Source organism: Salvelinus fontinalis, chromosome 4 (genome assembly GCF_029448725.1).
Source record: "Salvelinus fontinalis isolate EN_2023a chromosome 4, ASM2944872v1, whole genome shotgun sequence".
NCBI lineage: Eukaryota > Metazoa > Chordata > Actinopteri > Salmoniformes > Salmonidae > Salvelinus > Salvelinus fontinalis.
The window spans coordinates 88,064,662-88,081,115 of NC_074668.1; the positions used below are offsets into that span (position 1 = coordinate 88,064,662).

The 16,454-nt window shown below is 42.3% G+C and overlaps 2 protein-coding genes across 2 annotated transcripts in view; one reads left to right on the top strand and one right to left on the bottom strand.

The window, feature by feature from the left end:
- Positions 1-114: 114 nt before the first annotated feature.
- LOC129852951 (tRNA-uridine aminocarboxypropyltransferase 1-like) lies at positions 115-7,468 on the bottom strand. Its single transcript, XM_055918551.1, has 6 exons — positions 7,382-7,468; positions 3,785-4,091; positions 3,282-3,437; positions 3,200-3,230; positions 2,835-3,110; positions 115-2,643 (listed from the first exon to the last, which is right to left on the bottom strand). Exons 2-6 carry the CDS (start codon positions 4,067-4,069, stop codon positions 2,414-2,416), a joined length of 978 nt encoding a protein of 325 aa, XP_055774526.1. The 5' UTR covers positions 4,070-4,091; positions 7,382-7,468; the 3' UTR covers positions 115-2,413.
- Positions 7,391-16,454, top strand: part of LOC129854623 (protein FAM227B-like) — a 70,737-nt gene continuing 61,673 nt past the window's right edge. The window contains exons 1-9 of the mRNA XM_055921884.1: positions 7,391-7,669; positions 9,431-9,674; positions 9,810-9,853; positions 9,969-10,001; positions 10,100-10,204; positions 11,252-11,350; positions 11,837-11,938; positions 12,149-12,275; positions 12,993-13,088. Coding sequence (XP_055777859.1) covers positions 7,592-7,669; positions 9,431-9,674; positions 9,810-9,853; positions 9,969-10,001; positions 10,100-10,204; positions 11,252-11,350; positions 11,837-11,938; positions 12,149-12,275; positions 12,993-13,088 — 928 coding nt within the window. The 5' untranslated portion in view covers positions 7,391-7,591. The remainder of the gene's footprint in view (positions 7,670-9,430; positions 9,675-9,809; positions 9,854-9,968; positions 10,002-10,099; positions 10,205-11,251; positions 11,351-11,836; positions 11,939-12,148; positions 12,276-12,992; positions 13,089-16,454) is intronic.

Consider the following 16,454-nt stretch of genomic DNA (forward strand, 5'->3'; position numbering starts at 1 on the left):
GGCTCTCAACCAGTAAACACCAGCAGCTCAAAACCCTGCTGCGTGTTGAACTAGCCTGTTAAAGGTAATGGAACCTACACGCACAGCGTTCACATTAACAGATGGCCAGCGTAATGAATTCAACCCCAGCCTTTATCAAATACTTTACACTTCTGTATTCACAAATGCAGTACATTTTCTTTAGTCATTTTATACAGACCAGGTGATATACCGTTCATAATTCCACATGACATGTTGCACAGTAACAACCATTCCTTAGAACATCACATCTGATGGGTGAACCTGAATCACTGAAAGACAGCGCCAAGAGTTTCAAGCTCTCGAATTAGAGCTGTACTTTGTCCTCCACACAAATCAAGAGTTTTAGACAGTAGCTAGGTTTCCATCAGAATATTCTAAAATCTGCATAAAAACCATATGCATTTTCCCAAATTGACTTGTGGATAAAAGTTTGATGTAGTGCACATACAAGTAACTATAAATGGGGTTCCATCACATTTAACTCTACTGATGGTTTTGTTGCGTTCTATAGCAAATGGATCCACTCTGGATTTGGCATGTGCGTTCCAACCAACAGCTGCACTCGCAGATAAAGTGTAGCTATAGTCTACATGAGATTATTATGGACAAAGAGCCAGATACAGTGTAGCTATAGCCTACATGAGATTATTATGGACAACGAGCCAGATACAGTGTAGCTATAGCCTACATGAGATTAATATGGACAAAGAGCCAGATACAGTGTAGCTATAGCCTACATGACATTATTATGGACAAAGAGCCAGATACAGTGTAGCTATAGCCTACATGACATTATTATGGACAAAGAACCAGATTCTTTATTTGTCAAAACGGCAACAAAGCATCGATCATCATGTCACCAGAATAAGACCCTGGATATTTACTTTGATATCCATCTCAATATTAGTGCATAAAAGCATTTCCACTGCCATTTCTTGCATTATACATTTTAGACACAAAAAGATACTACCTCGTAGAGGTCGACCGATTAATCGGAATGGCCGATTTCAAGTTTTCATAACAATCGGTAATCGGTATTCCAATTACTAGTCCAACGCTCTAACCACCTGTCCTACATTGCACTCCACGAGGAGCCTGCGTGGCAGGCTGACTACCTGTTACGCGAGGGCAGCAAGAAGCCAAGGTAAGTTGCTAGCTAGCATTAAACTTATCTTATAAAAAACAATCTTAACATAATCACTAGTTAACTACACATGGTTGATGATATTACTAGTTTATCTAGTGTGTCCTGCGTTGCATATAATCGATGCGCCTACTTCGACAAACGTACCTAACCACCAATGTACCTAACCATAAACATCAATGCCTTTCTTTAAAATCAATACACAAGTATATATTTTTAAACCTGCATATTTAGTTAATATTGCCTGCTAACATGAATTTATTATAATTAGGGAAATTGTGTCACTTCTCTTCAGGGTATATGCAGTCAGGGTATATGCAGCAGTTTGGGCCGCCTGGCTCATTGAGAACTGTGTGAAGTCCATTTATTCCTAACAAAGGCCGTAATTAATTTGCCAGAATTGTACATAATTATGACATAACATTGAAGGTTGTGCAGTGTAACAGCAATATTTAGACTTAGCGATGCCATCCGTTAGATAAAATATGGAACAGTTCCGTATTTCACTGAAAGAATAAACATTTTGTTTTCGAAATGATAGTTTCCGGATTAGACCATTTTAATGACCACAGGCTCGTATTTCTGTGTGTTATGTTATAATTAAGTCTATGATTTGATAGAGCAGTCTGACTGAGCGGTGGTAAGCAGCAGCAGGCTCGTAAGCATTCATTCAAACAGCACTTTCGTGCGTTTGCCAGCAGCTCTTCGCTGTGCTTCTATTGGCCTCTCTCTCCTCCCTGCGTCTCCCAGCAGTAGTTTTGGCCTCTCTCCCCCTGCAGCCTCAGCGTCTCCCAGAGGTAGTTTTGGCCTCGCTCTCCTCCCTGCAGCCTCAGCGTCTCTCAGCGGTAGTTTTGGCCTCTCTCTCCTCCCTGCAGCCTCAGCGTCTCCCAGCGGTAGTTTTGGCCTCTCTCTCCCCCTGCAGCCTCAGCGTCTCCCAGCGGTAGTTTTGGCCTCTCTCTCCTCCCTGCAGCCTCAGCGTCTCTCAGCGGTAGTTTTGGCCTCTCCCCTTGCGTCCTCAGCGTCTCCCAGCGGTAGTTTTGGCCTCTCTCTCCTCCCTGCAGCCTCAGCGTCTCCCAGCAGTAGTTTTGGCCTCTCTCTCCTCCCTGCAGCCTCAGCGTCTCCCAGCGGTAGTTTTGGCCTCTCTCCCCCTGCAGCCTCAGCGTCTCCCAGCGGTAGTTTTGGCCTCTCTCCCCCCTGCGTCCTCAGCGTCTCCCAGCGGTAGTTTTGGCCTCTCTCCCCCCTGCGTCCTCAGCGTCTCCCAGCGGTTGTCTTAGCCTTGTTGATCAGTGTGTGTAGGTAACAGTAGAAGTACATCAGGTTGTCATACTGTCCTGTGTACTCCTGTCTCAGACACAGCTCCTGGTAGTCCTTGAGGAAGTAGTAGACAGCCTCTATGGTTGCCAGGTAGGTGTCTGGAGAACCTTTCTGATGGCGCCAGAAACACGTCTTCCTGGTCTTCAGCTCCACACGGAGCAACGCTGCAGGGACAGACAAAGGAACAGCCCATCAGTCATCATCAGGGCCAGGAGTTTTTCCTGTTCACGTTGTGACCCGACCAGGAAAAACTCTGGGCTCTAGTTGTAGGCTATAACTAGGTAATAACAAAGTAGTTCCCCCATGTAATGTACAGCACTTTAAGCTACATCAATGCTATATCTATCATAATTACCCTGTAGTCTCTCATCTGTGATGATTCTGGTGGTCTGGTTCCATGTGCTGTCGATGAACACCACTCTCTGGAGGGGACAGGCTCCTGGTGTCTCAGTCTGGCCCTCTATCCCTGCTGCCCCTCCCCTCTCCTCTGTGTGTGTGGCTCCTGATGTCTGTCCCTCAGCCTGCTGTGTGGCCCCTGGCTCCTCAGCTCTGGGCCTCTTTGGGGACGGTTCCTCGTCAGGGGAGGCAGCTGACTTCATGTCAGCCAGGTTCTGTAATCTCCCAGCACTACCTAAACATGCATGCGCGCACACACGTCATTTCAAGTCAACATAATACAAATGGTATTAATATTATCTAATAAGGTTACGTTAGAATGACACATTTTTATGTATATGACGTGGTAGACAAACTGTTTGTTTGTTAATCAGGCTCACATTGTTCTCTGAATATTTGTTCATACGAGGAAAAGCTGACTAACTTTGTCATCTTCATAGTCAGGTATGCAGGGGTAGGTGTAGATGGTGACATCATCAGGGGCGAGGATCTTGGCGTGTATGGCTGTGCTCTTCCCATCAACCTCACTGGGATGCTTGATGATGTCAATCTTTATAGGGAGCTGCAAACACAAGTTAGAGGAAGTTTACAGTGTGACCAACCCTGTTCATCAATTACAGGTCAGGTATTACCAATACAAACAGTCAACACATGTACTGGGAATTGTCTCAAACTTGTATCTATGTGTTCTTTCATGTTTGGCTGTAACAAAAGCCTGCATCTGCACCAGAACCGAAGTACACTTCAATCTAGTGTGTGAGGCACCGTAAGTAGTACTACTATCTCTGACCCCCCATGTCTGCAGGCTAGTGCTTTAATAAAACCAATCAGATTAGGCCACTACAAGCCTGTGTGTGTTAAATGTAATAGGACCAATAAGGAGAACCGAGCGCCAGATCTTTCCCTGACCTTGACGGAGGGGATTTCCTGCTGGCTGACGCCCACTAAAGAGCAGCAGGTGTAGCAGAAGAACATCCGGGAGCCTCCGCAGCTAGAACACTTCAGCCTGCCCCTCTGCTGCGCCTGCTCCAGCTCCCTGTGGGGAGCCAGCTTCAGGCCATGGAGGGGAGGGGAGGCAGGGACAGGGTTCTGTTTGGAGTCCTTGTCAGGATGTTGGGTTTTAGTCAGTGGTGATTTGGGAGAGGAGGACATGTCCACGCCGCAGGGACTGGCTAGCACGTCCGAACTGGACATCCTGCTGACTAACTGGAGGTGGCTGACAACAAACAAAACATCAAACTGGAGAATCAGGTGCCCAGCCTGGGACGTAGTTATACCAGTTAGCTAGGTAGTTGGCTCGCTACTAAGCAAGTCACAACAAATAAGTCAAAAGCCTGCATTTCAAAACATTGCAATGTGGATAACTCATTCAAAAGATATAGAATTTTAAATCAATGGTCACTTCAATTGTCACAAGAAAATGCAATGAGTAATTTCAACAACAAAAAATATATGGTTTTAAATACATTAATACCAATAACGAAAAAATACAATGTTGACACAGGTATGTTGAGAATATTGGTCTTTAGAGAGAACTTTTCTACCCATCTCAGTTAAAGTGGGGTGGGAAATACTCAGTAGGTTCTCTACTAACCAAATATGGTTAGTTTTGGAGTGGGACTGTAATACATACCCAGCAGCACTTCGTTCTCTACCCCCTCTAACGCCCAATGCAATATACTCTAATAGACAGTACATGGGATACATATTGGCTTGTAGAGAGAAAGGCATAACAAGTTGTCTCAGCTAACATGGGCTGGGAAATACTCCGTAGGGTCTCTACCAGGGTTTCCATTAGCTGGTAATTGCCTGCTTTAAGACTTTCTTTTTTATGCAGATAAAACTGTTGCCGGCCAAATTGACCGGGAGAAAAAAACAATGGTAGACAGGCTATCAGTGCATCACCCACCACTTCACAATGTGAGCTGGAGGCAATATGCATTTTTAAAACATACGTAATTGTTTGAAACCTGAATGTTTTACCACATTGTGAGGCATGTCTTACATTGCTTGAAAATCCAACCATAGAAACATGGAGGGAATTATTTTATAAAGACTTCATAGGCGTCACACGAGTTTCAAGTTTGGGGAGCATATTTCTTCTACCGATCTGTGCCAGTTATGATCTTCATACGCACATTTTCATGGAATAGTTTCATTTCAACAATAACATTTGTGTTTCTCAATCATTGTCTCGTGGTTAATCAAAACATTCTTAATGTTAATCAGCACCAGTCTCTGACATATGGACACATTTATACACTGATCATTGGCGGTTAAATAGCTTAAATGATCGCATGGAGCTCAGAGATGGCCAATGCAGCCGTTGGCATAGAACTTTCATTATCAACTAAGTTAAAATACATAAAGCCGACAAATAAAAACGGTAGAAAATATACTGATAAATTCAGATTCTTTCACATTCATCTCTCAACTCAGCTTGTCTGCATGTCTCCCTTTATATCTGTCTGTCTTGGCTTGAGCTATCACTAATGAAGTGCAACATTGTATCAAATCAATCAACTGGATCTGACCCAAAGCCGTCTCTAGTGAACTTGTAACGATCAACTAGTCTATTCCGGGCCCTCAGAGTTTCCCAGATTTTTGCGCAAGGGAAACTTATTTTATGACTGGATATATGGGATCATCAGATTGTGATATTTTGCTTTCACACCGAGGCTTGGTGATTATCGAGGGGGAGATTGTTGGAAATCGTTTTCAAATAGGCCTACTGTAAGGAACTATTAGGTAATCATTTGCAATGGATGTAATAAAAAAAAATCTAACTTTTGACTGACTGTGTGAGGTGAAGAAAAAATTACTGAGAAGCTCAGCTTATTAGTGGTGGACATGGTGATTTAAGACAATCAAAAATCGAACATCCCCAAATGGGCATTTTCTTACATTTGCGTGCAGCAGGCCAGGTAGGCTACTTCTATGCGTGCTCAGGCGTGTGTGTTCCCTCAACATTAACAAGACAGAAACGAGGCCCATGCTCATTGCTCACATGGAGCACTCCAAACAAATGACAATGACTACTGACTATTTCCCAACCCACTTTAGCCGAGACTGGTCAAAAAGTTCTCTACAAGCCAATGTGTATTGATTTGGGGACTATAGATTTTTTATTTAATTAGGCAGATTGGGTGGAGTGAAAAGCCAGCAGCAGGCTGTGCGACACAGCCCACCTCCAAAACTAGTAGAGACCCTACTGAGTATTTCCCACCACACTTTAGCTGAGACAGGCATAGCCGCAGGAAGTAGGGGTGCTGTATCGCAAAAAAAATTGAAACAAAAAAACGGAACCTTTTTTTGGGTGGCATCTACAGCCAACCCCCCCCCCCCCCCCAAAAAAAACGCCATGAACAAGTACAAAAGTTCTCTCTACAAGCCAATAAGTATTCCACATACAGTGTATTGCGTTGCAGAGATAGGAGAGGTTGAAGTAAGGAGTCACCAGTACTCTGTATTAAACCCGTTGCCCAGCACAAGAGACCCATTTTTGCAATATCTATTGAATAATTTCAATAACATTATTTGTATTTTATTAAAAGTGTTTTTCTTTAAATATAGCCTACACAATCGCTTAACATACCAGTATCTGTGTAAACTTTCAAAATAAATGCTGATATAAATAATACAATATTTAAGTTATCAAATTATCCATACATTTATTCAGAGGTGGTTGCAATGCTGTGAAAAAAAAGTTGTACCACAGAACAATGAGACAGATATTTCACCGGATGTATAAATGTGAAACCCCTGCTTGGCTTTTCCATTCACTACCAAGTATGGTAGTAAGAGGAAGCCCAATGGGAGAAGATGGATTTTGGCAGATATTGTGCAAATTTTCTCATTGATGAAACATTTGATCTCAGTACAGTTTTCTGTTCCCAAAACTCGAATATGTTATTTACAGAGTGGACTGCGTTTTGTAGACTTTAACCTTTACCAAAGTTGTAAAAAATTGCGTGGTTTAGAAGGAGCGCAAATGTGAATTGAGTTATTGCACACTTCAGAGTTGGAGTTCCTAACGGAAATATGCATATTATTGCTAGAACGGGCTAATATAAATCTCGCTAGCTGGTGCTTGGCTCTGCCCACTATGACTAATTTGTTCCGATTGGAAACGACAGGCTGTGGTCTATCTTGGTTTAGTTATAAAAGTATTTGGTTGTACTGCACCAGAGTGCTAATATATATATATATATATATATATATATATATATATATATATATAATTACCAAAGTTTAGCATGTCTTAGCAGGGGGAATGCCGGGCATAATATCCTGTTGCTAGGAGAAAGGTAATGTCAGCACTGCAGCGTGCAAGCAAAGAGTTTTATAACTAACCCATTGTGCTAACTTAGTTAGCTAGAATCTTGTTGCAGATAATGATAGCTAGCTAAATTAGCTTGAGGCTATAAACACGTTCATATAGCGATACAAGGAATGTTATGTAACAGTGGAAGACATAAATCCCATTTCACAATTCATTAACGTTACCTGTTTAAAATGAGACTTGATCCAATTGATTTAGAGCAATTGTTGATGTACTCTGAAGCGGAGCAAGCATGGACTCGTTCTACGCCGGAAGTGTCAACCGGAAGAATTTAGCGGCGCGAATGTTAATTACAGCTGTTACCTAGCAATGGAACACATGCGTAATATTTTGACAGTCAGGGCTAAGCATCTTTGGAGGGTCAGAGACAAAACATGGCTAAACAACAAGACCCAGAGGACGATGAAGAAATCCTGAGCACGTTTGAAAAGTTTGTTCGGAATCAGGGACTGGTAAGAAAAGCCTTATAAACAATGGCTATTTATTAGATACTGCTGCCAATGTGTTAATTTGACGTTAGCTAACGTTAACAAGTAGTTCCTAGCACAGTCCAGGCAAGAAAGATTACATAGTGTAGGCAATTTTGTTTTCTACCATGTGTTAAGCTGTAAGAATTCACTTGCTAATTGTATACACTACCGGTCAAAAGTTTTAGAACACCTACTCATTCAAGGGTTTTTCTTAATTTTTACTATATTCTACATTGTAGAATAATAGTGAAGACATCAAAACTATGAAATAACACATATGGAATCATGTAGTAACCCCCAAAAGTGTTAAACAAATCTAAATATATTTGAGATTCTTCAAATAGTCACCCTATTTGATGGAGTTCCTACATATGCTAAGCACTTGTTGGCTGCTTTTCCTTCACTCTGCGGTCCGACTCATCCCAAACCATCTCAATTGGGTTGAGGTTGGGTGATTGTGGAGGCCAGGTCATCTGATGCAGCACTCCATCACTGGCCTTCTTGGTAAAATAGCCCTTACACAGCCTGGACGTGTGTTCGGTCATTGTCCTGTTGAAAAACAAATGATAGTCCCAAACCAGATGGGATGGCATATCGCTGCAGAATGCTGTGGTAGTCATGCTGGTTAAGTGTGCCTTGAATTCTAAATAAATCACAGACAGTGTCACCAGCAAAGCACCCCCACACCATCACACCTCCTCCTCCATGCTTTACGGTGGGAAATACACATGCAGAGATCATCCGTTCACCCACATCACATCTCACAAAGATATGGTGGTTGGAACCAAAAATCTCCAATTTGGACTCCAGACCAAAGGACACATTTCCACTGGTCTAATGTCCATTGCGCATGTTTCTTGGCCCAAGCAAGTCTCTTCTTCTTATTGGTGTCCTTTAGTAGTGGTTTCTTTGCAGCAATTCGACACTGAAGGCCTGATTCACACAGACTCATCTGAACAGTTTATGTTGAGATGTGTCTGTTACTTGAACTCTGTGAAGTATTTATTTGGGCTGCAATTTCTGAGGCTGGTAACTCTAATGAACTTATCCTCTGCAGCAGAGGTAACTCTGGGTCTTCCTTTCCTGTGGCGGTCCTCATGAGAGTCAGTTTCATCATAGCGCTTGATGGTTTTTGCGACTGCGCTTGAAGAAACTTTCAAAGTTCTTGATATGTTCCGTATTGACTGACCTTCATGTCTTAAAGTAATGATGGTCTGTTGTTTTTCTTTGCATATTTCAGCAGTTCATAATATGGACTTGGTCAATTACCAAAATAGGGCTATCTTCTATATACCACCCCTACCTTGTCACAACACAACTGATTGGCTCAAACGCATTAGGAAGGAAAGAAATTCCACAAATGAACTTTTAAGAAATGCATTCCAGGTGACTACCTCATAAAGAGGTTTTAGAGAATGCCAAGAGTGTGCAAAGCTGCATCAAGGCAGAGGGTGGTTATTTGAAGAATCTCAAATATAAAATATATTTTGATTTGTTTTACACTTTTTTGGTTACTACATGATTCCATATGTGTTATTTCATAGTTTTTATGTCTTCACTAATATTCTAAAATGTAGAAAATAGTAAAAATAAAGAAAAACCCTTGAATGAGTATAGGTGTTCTAAACCTTTTGAACGGTAGTGTAGGTATTTGAGATGGATAACAGCATGATAATAATCAACATAAATACTCACATAGGTCTACATCATGATACTGAAACGGTCTCTCAACATTTTCTGTAGGTTGACTGGCCCGTGGCGTTTGAGGAGAATATAGAGATATCATCCCACTTCAAACATTACAGTCATCCCAGACAGATATATGACTACTTTAAAGTAAACGTGCCATTCCCAGTGGACGTCACCATGTCCTTCTCCAAGAGCATAGAGGAGCTATATTCCAAGATAAAGCTACATGCATCCATAATGTCACAAGAACAGAGCAAAAACAAGAATGCGGAGTCAGTGTTTGATGACATGAATAAATGTAAGTAGCTGCAATACCCACAGCTCTCAAATCCACCATCAGGCCAAGTTGTGTATTTCTAACCCAGGTCATTGAAACATAGGGCTGCTGTGAAGTGGTGATACCGTTGCCATTATCTCAATGTTTCTTTCTCAGATAAAAAGTATGTGCAAAGAGCACATCGAATCATCAAAGAGCAGGTAATGATTTTTAGACAGTGAAATTGCAGTGTTGCAGTTATAATTATTTGTATTAGATTTGATCATTTATGTAGGATGATTCTGATTCACAACAACATTGACTGTTTAATTCCAGAGTGAGGCAGTGTCGCGGAGCTTGGACATCAAGGTGAGTCTGTTGTCTTGTCTGTTTATGGCTCTTTACACCATGAGGGACATATCTCTCTGGTGTTTACTTAGTTAAACTAATGAGTTGTGTTTCTCCAGGACTATGACTACCCAGGGTTTGATGTAGTCGAGGACACTGACATCCCAGGACATCCTGATGCCTTACAGCATTTGGACAGCGTCTCAGAGGCCCAAGGCTTTAATGTACGTACCTGCAATCTCATATCTACTGTGTGTGTGTGTGTGTGTGTGTGTGTGTGTGTGTGTGTGTGTGTGTGTGTGTGTGTGTGTGTGTGTGTGTGTGTGTGTGTGTGTGTGTGTGTGTGTGTGTGTGTGTGTGTGTGTGTGTACCAGACCAGAGTTCTGCTCTCCCTCATCACAGGGGAATACTGTGGCAGCTCTGCAACCAATCACGTTCATCTAAGGAGCAGCCAGGCTCCTATTAAAGTCCTGTAGTATTAACAGTCCCAGGCTGCATACTAAATGGTACCCTATTCCCTATATAGTGCACTACTTTTAACCAGGACCCGTAGAGTTTCCCATAGGGCTCTGGTCAAAAGTAGTGCACTATACAGTATACAGAAACGGAGAGACAAATGAAATGCAGAGTAAACCAGCGCTGGGCTAGGTCTTATTTATGACCACAAACACTAATATCCATCCATTGCGCTGAAAGCCAGATGTGGCCGGTCCGGGTGATGGAGAGCAGACTTGTTATGTTATGTCAGGTCTCACAGATACCTGAGCTGTCACAGCTTTTAGGAAAAAGAGAAAGGGATCGCATGCAAACTTCGCATGCACGTCAAGCACATGTGTATTGAATGTGGCCTTCTCCCGCTCTCGTGCATGCGATCGGATTCCAAACACATATGATTAATCTCTCACATATGTACTGTAGCTATGCTGCTGTGTGGCAGTCTTTAACGGTAGGGTGGATTGGTATTCATTGAAAAGTAGATTAGAGATTAGCTAGTTATCTGTAATGCTTTATTTAACACTCCTGTGTCAGCTGGTATTTACCGACACAATTGGTAACAACCTACCAACAGCCAAGGTCATGGTGGCTGTTTCAATGAGTTATCAAAATACTAAAGAATAATTATTGTGCAATTATTATGTAATTACCACTCTTGCAATTACCATTTAATTGCTGTGTACATAACAGGACAATTCCTTCTCATTGGGGTTAGGCTAATCATCATTAATCCTGCCGTATGTGTGTGTGCATGTGTGTGTGATTCTTTACTGCAGCTAGGTTTCCTGAAGATCTGGAGGCCCTTCTTTCTGTGTGATCTGTCCGTGGCTGTTCTCAAAGACACATTCTGGTGGTTCTTCCTCCACACATTTAAGGTGACTTCACTCCAACCTTTGTGATGCACTGTATCAACGCACAATGCAACCAAGACATGTAACTTTGATACATATATTAATATGGGGCAGATGATGGGGGAGACTAGTCTTTTCCTCCAGCCTGTACAGTACATCCATCACTGGTAATATAGTATTTATAGATGAATGTGATTTATAGGAAATGCGTGCAGTGATGATCTTATCTGAAGGTTTCTGCCAGATTCCACAACTAAGTTATGATATACTCAGTATTAAGTAGAGGCAGTCTTACACACGTATGCACAATAGAAAGTGTATGCACAATAGAACTATTGAAATATGTAAATATTGTACGTAATAGTTCCTGATAGAGTTGAGTAAATGATGAAATGTATGGCTCTGTGCGCACATTTATTTTAGAATATGTTCTGACAGTTGTTGGATGCTGTCAGGTTAGGTAGCCTGCAGTACCTTACAGTGTGGAATTGTGTGTCAATATCCTCCCAGCCTAATGTGGAGGAGGAGAGCCAGTTGTTTGATCGGATCTCTGGAGCCTTTGTCTCTCTGCTGATGACCGTTCAGATGGACCTGAAGGACAAGCTCTTTAAGGTACTTATGTATATTTAACAAACACTGTTATCCAGAGAGACTTACATTCAGAGCATTCAGCTGTCACAGTCATTGCAAGTAGAACCTTCTTCAAAAACAGCTGCTGTCTGCAAAATCCCTGCCCTTAACTTACTTGAAGAAAAGACAAGTGTGAGTGTTTGTGCAAGACAACAGGTGCACCAGTTACAGTAAAGACTGTGTGTGTTCCAGGTGTATGCAGACTGCCTGGCCCAGGCGGTTTACGCAGCATTCTACGGAGCGTTCCCTGAGTCCATGGAACGTCTAGGCCATGACTTCAAGACAGACCTGACTGACCTCATCTCCCTCTGGGTGTCAGGTTAGTGTTATTGTTTGGGTCTGGTGATCATGGCATGCAACCACATCACGCTGTATTTAGAGAGCAGTTTAACATCTCAATGCATTACAGACTTTCTAAACAACAAAATGACAAACTGTAAATGACAAAGAACAACAAAGATCAAATCAAAATGTATTTGTCACATGCTTGGTAAACAACAGGTACAGACTAACAGGGAAATGCTTACTTACGGGCCCTTCTCAACAATGCAGAGAGAAAATAGAAACATTTTAGAAAGAAATTGTAACACGAGGAATAAATACACAGTGAGTAATGATAACTTGGCTATATACACGGGGTGCCAGTACTCAGTCGATGTGCAGGGGTACAATGTAATTTAGGTAGATATGTACATATAGGTAGTGGTAAAGTGACTATGCAAAAGGATAGATAACAAACAGTAGCAGCAGCGTATGTGATAAGTCAAAAGAGTTGGTGCAAAAAGGGTCAATGCAGATAGTCCGGGTAGCTATGTTGTTAACTATTTATCAGTCTTATGGCTTGGGGGTAGAAGCTGTTCAGGGTGTTGTTGGTTCCAGACCAACAACACCGGTATCGCTTGACATTCGGTAGCAGAGACACCAGTCTATGTCTTGGGTGGCTGGAGTCTGACAGTTTTTGGGCCGTCCTTTGATAAGAACAACATACAGTTAGTGTTTAAAAATAGTTTGTCTGTCTCCCGTGTGTCTCTGTTAGGTGTGAAGCCCACCCTGTTGTCATGGCAGAGCTGGAATCTGGGCTGGCTGGATCCTGTAAACACGTCCGGGAAGAGCCATGGAGAGTCAGCATGTGGTAAGACCTGATCTACTGACCTGTTGTTTCAGATTCACATCTACTGACCTGTTGTTTCAGATTCACATCTACTGACCTGTTGTTTCAGATTCACATCTACTGACCTGTTGTTTCAGATTCACATCTACTGACCTGTTGTTTCAGATTCACATCTACTGACCTGTTGTTTCAGATTCACGGAGGGTTTACATCTACTGACCTGTTGTTTCAGATTCACATCTACTGACCTGTTGTTTCAGACTGACTGAGCGTTTAGACTAAACCTACTGACCTGTTGTTTCAGACTGACTGAGGGTTTAGACTAAACCTACTGACCTGTTGTTTCAGACTGACTGAGGGTTTAGACTAAACCTACTGACCTGTTGTTTCAGATTCACATCTACTGACCTGTTGTTTCAGATTCACATCTACTGACCTGTTGTTTCAGATTCACGGAGGGTTTACATCTACTGACCTGTTGTTTCAGATTCACATCTACTGACCTGTTGTTTCAGATTCACATCTACTGACCTGTTGTTTCAGATTCACATCTACTGACCTGTTGTTTCAGATTCACGGAGGGTTTACATCTACTGACCTGTTGTTTCAGATTCACATCTACTGACCTGTTGTTTCAGACTGACTGAGCGTTTAGACTAAACCTACTGACCTGTTGTTTCAGACTGACTGAGGGTTTAGACTAAACCTACTGACCTGTTGTTTCAGATTGACTGAGGGTTTAGACTAAACCTACTGACCTGTTGTTTCAGACTGACTGAGGGTTTAGACTAAACCTACTGACCTGTTGTTTCAGACTGACTGAGGGTTTAGACTAAACCTACTGACCTGTTGTTTCAGACTGACTGAGGGTTTAGACTAAACCTACTGACCTGTTGTTTCAGATTGACTGAGGGTTTAGACTACATCTATTCTGTCACATAACGCTGTGATGTAGTGAAGGCATGACTTGATAGTTAGACGTTAAACTGTCCAGTCATCCTGACTGTGGTGCCGTGGCCTCGCTGAGTGTTGGCACACAACAAACCATCACTGCACTGTGGACAGCTTTAGAGGATGGACACAACTGAATACTTACCAGAAAGTGGGAAATGAAATTCATTTACTAATATTCTCACAATATTCTGTTGATCTTGGTTTGTAGCTTGTGCTCATAACTATCAGCCATGGATTTATACGGTGTGTGTGTGTGTGTGTGTGTGTGTGTGTGTGTGTGTGTGTGTGTGTGTGTGTGTGTGTGTGTGTGTGTGTGTGTGTGTGTGTGTGTGTGTGTGTGTGTGTGTGTGTGTGTGTGTGTGTGTGTGTGTGTGTGATTATCTCTCTCTGTGGTTTAGATTTGTCACTAGACAGGAGAGTGTGTAATGTTAGTGCTGTTTCAAAGTGTTGTGGTGTTCTGGAGGTTCCGTGCTAAGCTTCCAAACACTCCAGACTCTCTGGGGGAAACAAGGTTCAAATGTATCAAGTTCAGCTGCTGCCAGGGCCTCCCTGGGTCTCCCCCTCCTCTACCTCCCCCGAGTCTCCCCCTGGACTCCCTCCTGCCTCTCCCCTTGTTTCCCACCCTCCCGCCTCTCCCCTTGTTTCCCCTCTCACCCCTACCCTTCCCTCCACACATGCTGTTGGCATTAAGCACACATGTTGTCTCATTTGTTCCTGCTTCGCCACAAATGCATGCAGGGCCTACTGCCGTCCGCTGTGCTTAAAGTGTGTCTCTGGATCGTAGTAGATCGTTCCTCACATTACTTTAACAAGTGGAGAGTTTGCTGCTGTGCAACACTGATGTTACTGATGTTACTGTAGCTGATTCCACTCATCACCAGTGTTCATGCCACTCTGACTCCATCTGCATCCCAAATGGCATCCTATTCTCCTTGGTCAAAAGTAGTGCACTATACAGGGGATTTGGTGCCATTTGGGTTCAGACTAAACCTACTGACCTGTTGTTTCAGACTGACTGAGGGTTTAGACTAAACCTACTGACCTGTTGTTTCAGACTGACTGAGGGTTTAGACTAAACATACTGACCTGTTGTTTCAGATTGACTGAGGGTTATCCTTTTCATTATCCACATTCACAGTATTGTTGAATAATAGAAGACCATACATATAGTGTTGAGACCAGTCAGGCTACTGTTCTGCCTGTCTCAGGTTCCATCTTGTTTTGGTGATGTTCTTTAGGCCTTTTGGTTGCAGACCACAGGACAAACATAATATACAACAAACTGGAATAAAAGAGACTGGACGACCCCTAATATTTGTATGGTTTCTATTTCTACAGCCAAGCAAAAGGGAAGGAGAGGTGATCGTCTTGGAATGTTTGGGATACACATGTTTGACTCCCTACAGATGTAGGATCTTAATTTGATCACCCTGTTGAAGGATAACTTTCCTGCAATGCAGGACATTTAAAACTTGTAGTGTATTTTTGGTTAGAAAAGGCTTCTGAAGTTTGTAATTTCCACTATGTGTCTGTCTTCCATTATTTATTTTAGACAGGTCTAAAGAAATGTAGTCTATTTCAGAAGAACAGAAAAGCATACTCTGAGACCTTATGTTAGGCCCTGATCTGGCTATTTCATATGGTTGTGGGCTACACTACTTCATTGGGCTCCTGAGTTGCGCAGCGGTCTTAGGCACTGCATCTCAGTGCTACAGACATCCTGGCGAATCCAGGCTGTATCACAACCGGCCGTGATTGGGAGTCCCATAGGGCGGCGCACAATTGGCCCAGCGTCATCCGGGTTTGGCCGGTGTAGGCCGTCATTGTAAATAATAATTTGTTCTTAACTGACTTGCCTAGTTAAATATAGGTAAAAATATATTTATAATAAAAAAATATTAAGCAGACATGTTTGCTTAGAATTCCGTGGAATTATTTTATAGTATGAAGAATGCAATTGAACATAACTGAATAAAATAGAAATGATATTTTCTCCTAACGATTAGAGGGAGTGCGCACATCCGGCTATTCTGTGTTGACCAGTTAACAAAGAAACAGGTCCTCCTATATGCTTCATTTAGAGTTATTTATGCAACTTTAGTTGTGATACAAACTTTGGGCTGTATGTTTAGATTTGTAATACATTCTAAGGCTGTATGTGACTCTAATGATGATATGAAAAAAGTTGCATGAAAGGCCTGAGCTCTGCTTTGTTTCTTTACACAGGCTGAACACACTTCATCACTCTCATTCACAATTTGACAAGCACTTGATCATGCCTCGAATTTCCCAGTGGCATCCCACTCAAAAAATCATTCCTTTTGCGGCCAGTGGATGTTGTGTCCTTGGATTGAATATAATAATTATAAGTCCCTTATAATATAATAATTATAAGTCCCCGACTGCATGCGCCAAAGCATCTCTCACTCACAT

Excerpts from the sequence above, each read along its gene's own strand:
- LOC129852951 (XM_055918551.1), bottom strand. The coding sequence starts at position 4,069 with ATGTCCAGTTCGGACGTGCTAGCCAGTCCCTGCGGCGTGGACATGTCC. Across the intron at positions 3,438-3,784 it reads AGGAAATCCCCTCCGTCAAG|CTCCCTATAAAGATTGACAT; the intron begins GTCAGGGAAAGA and ends TTGTGTTTGCAG. Across the intron at positions 3,231-3,281 it reads AAGTTAGTCAGCTTTTCCTC|TTTGTCTACCACGTCATATA; the intron begins GTATGAACAAAT and ends ACAAACAAACAG.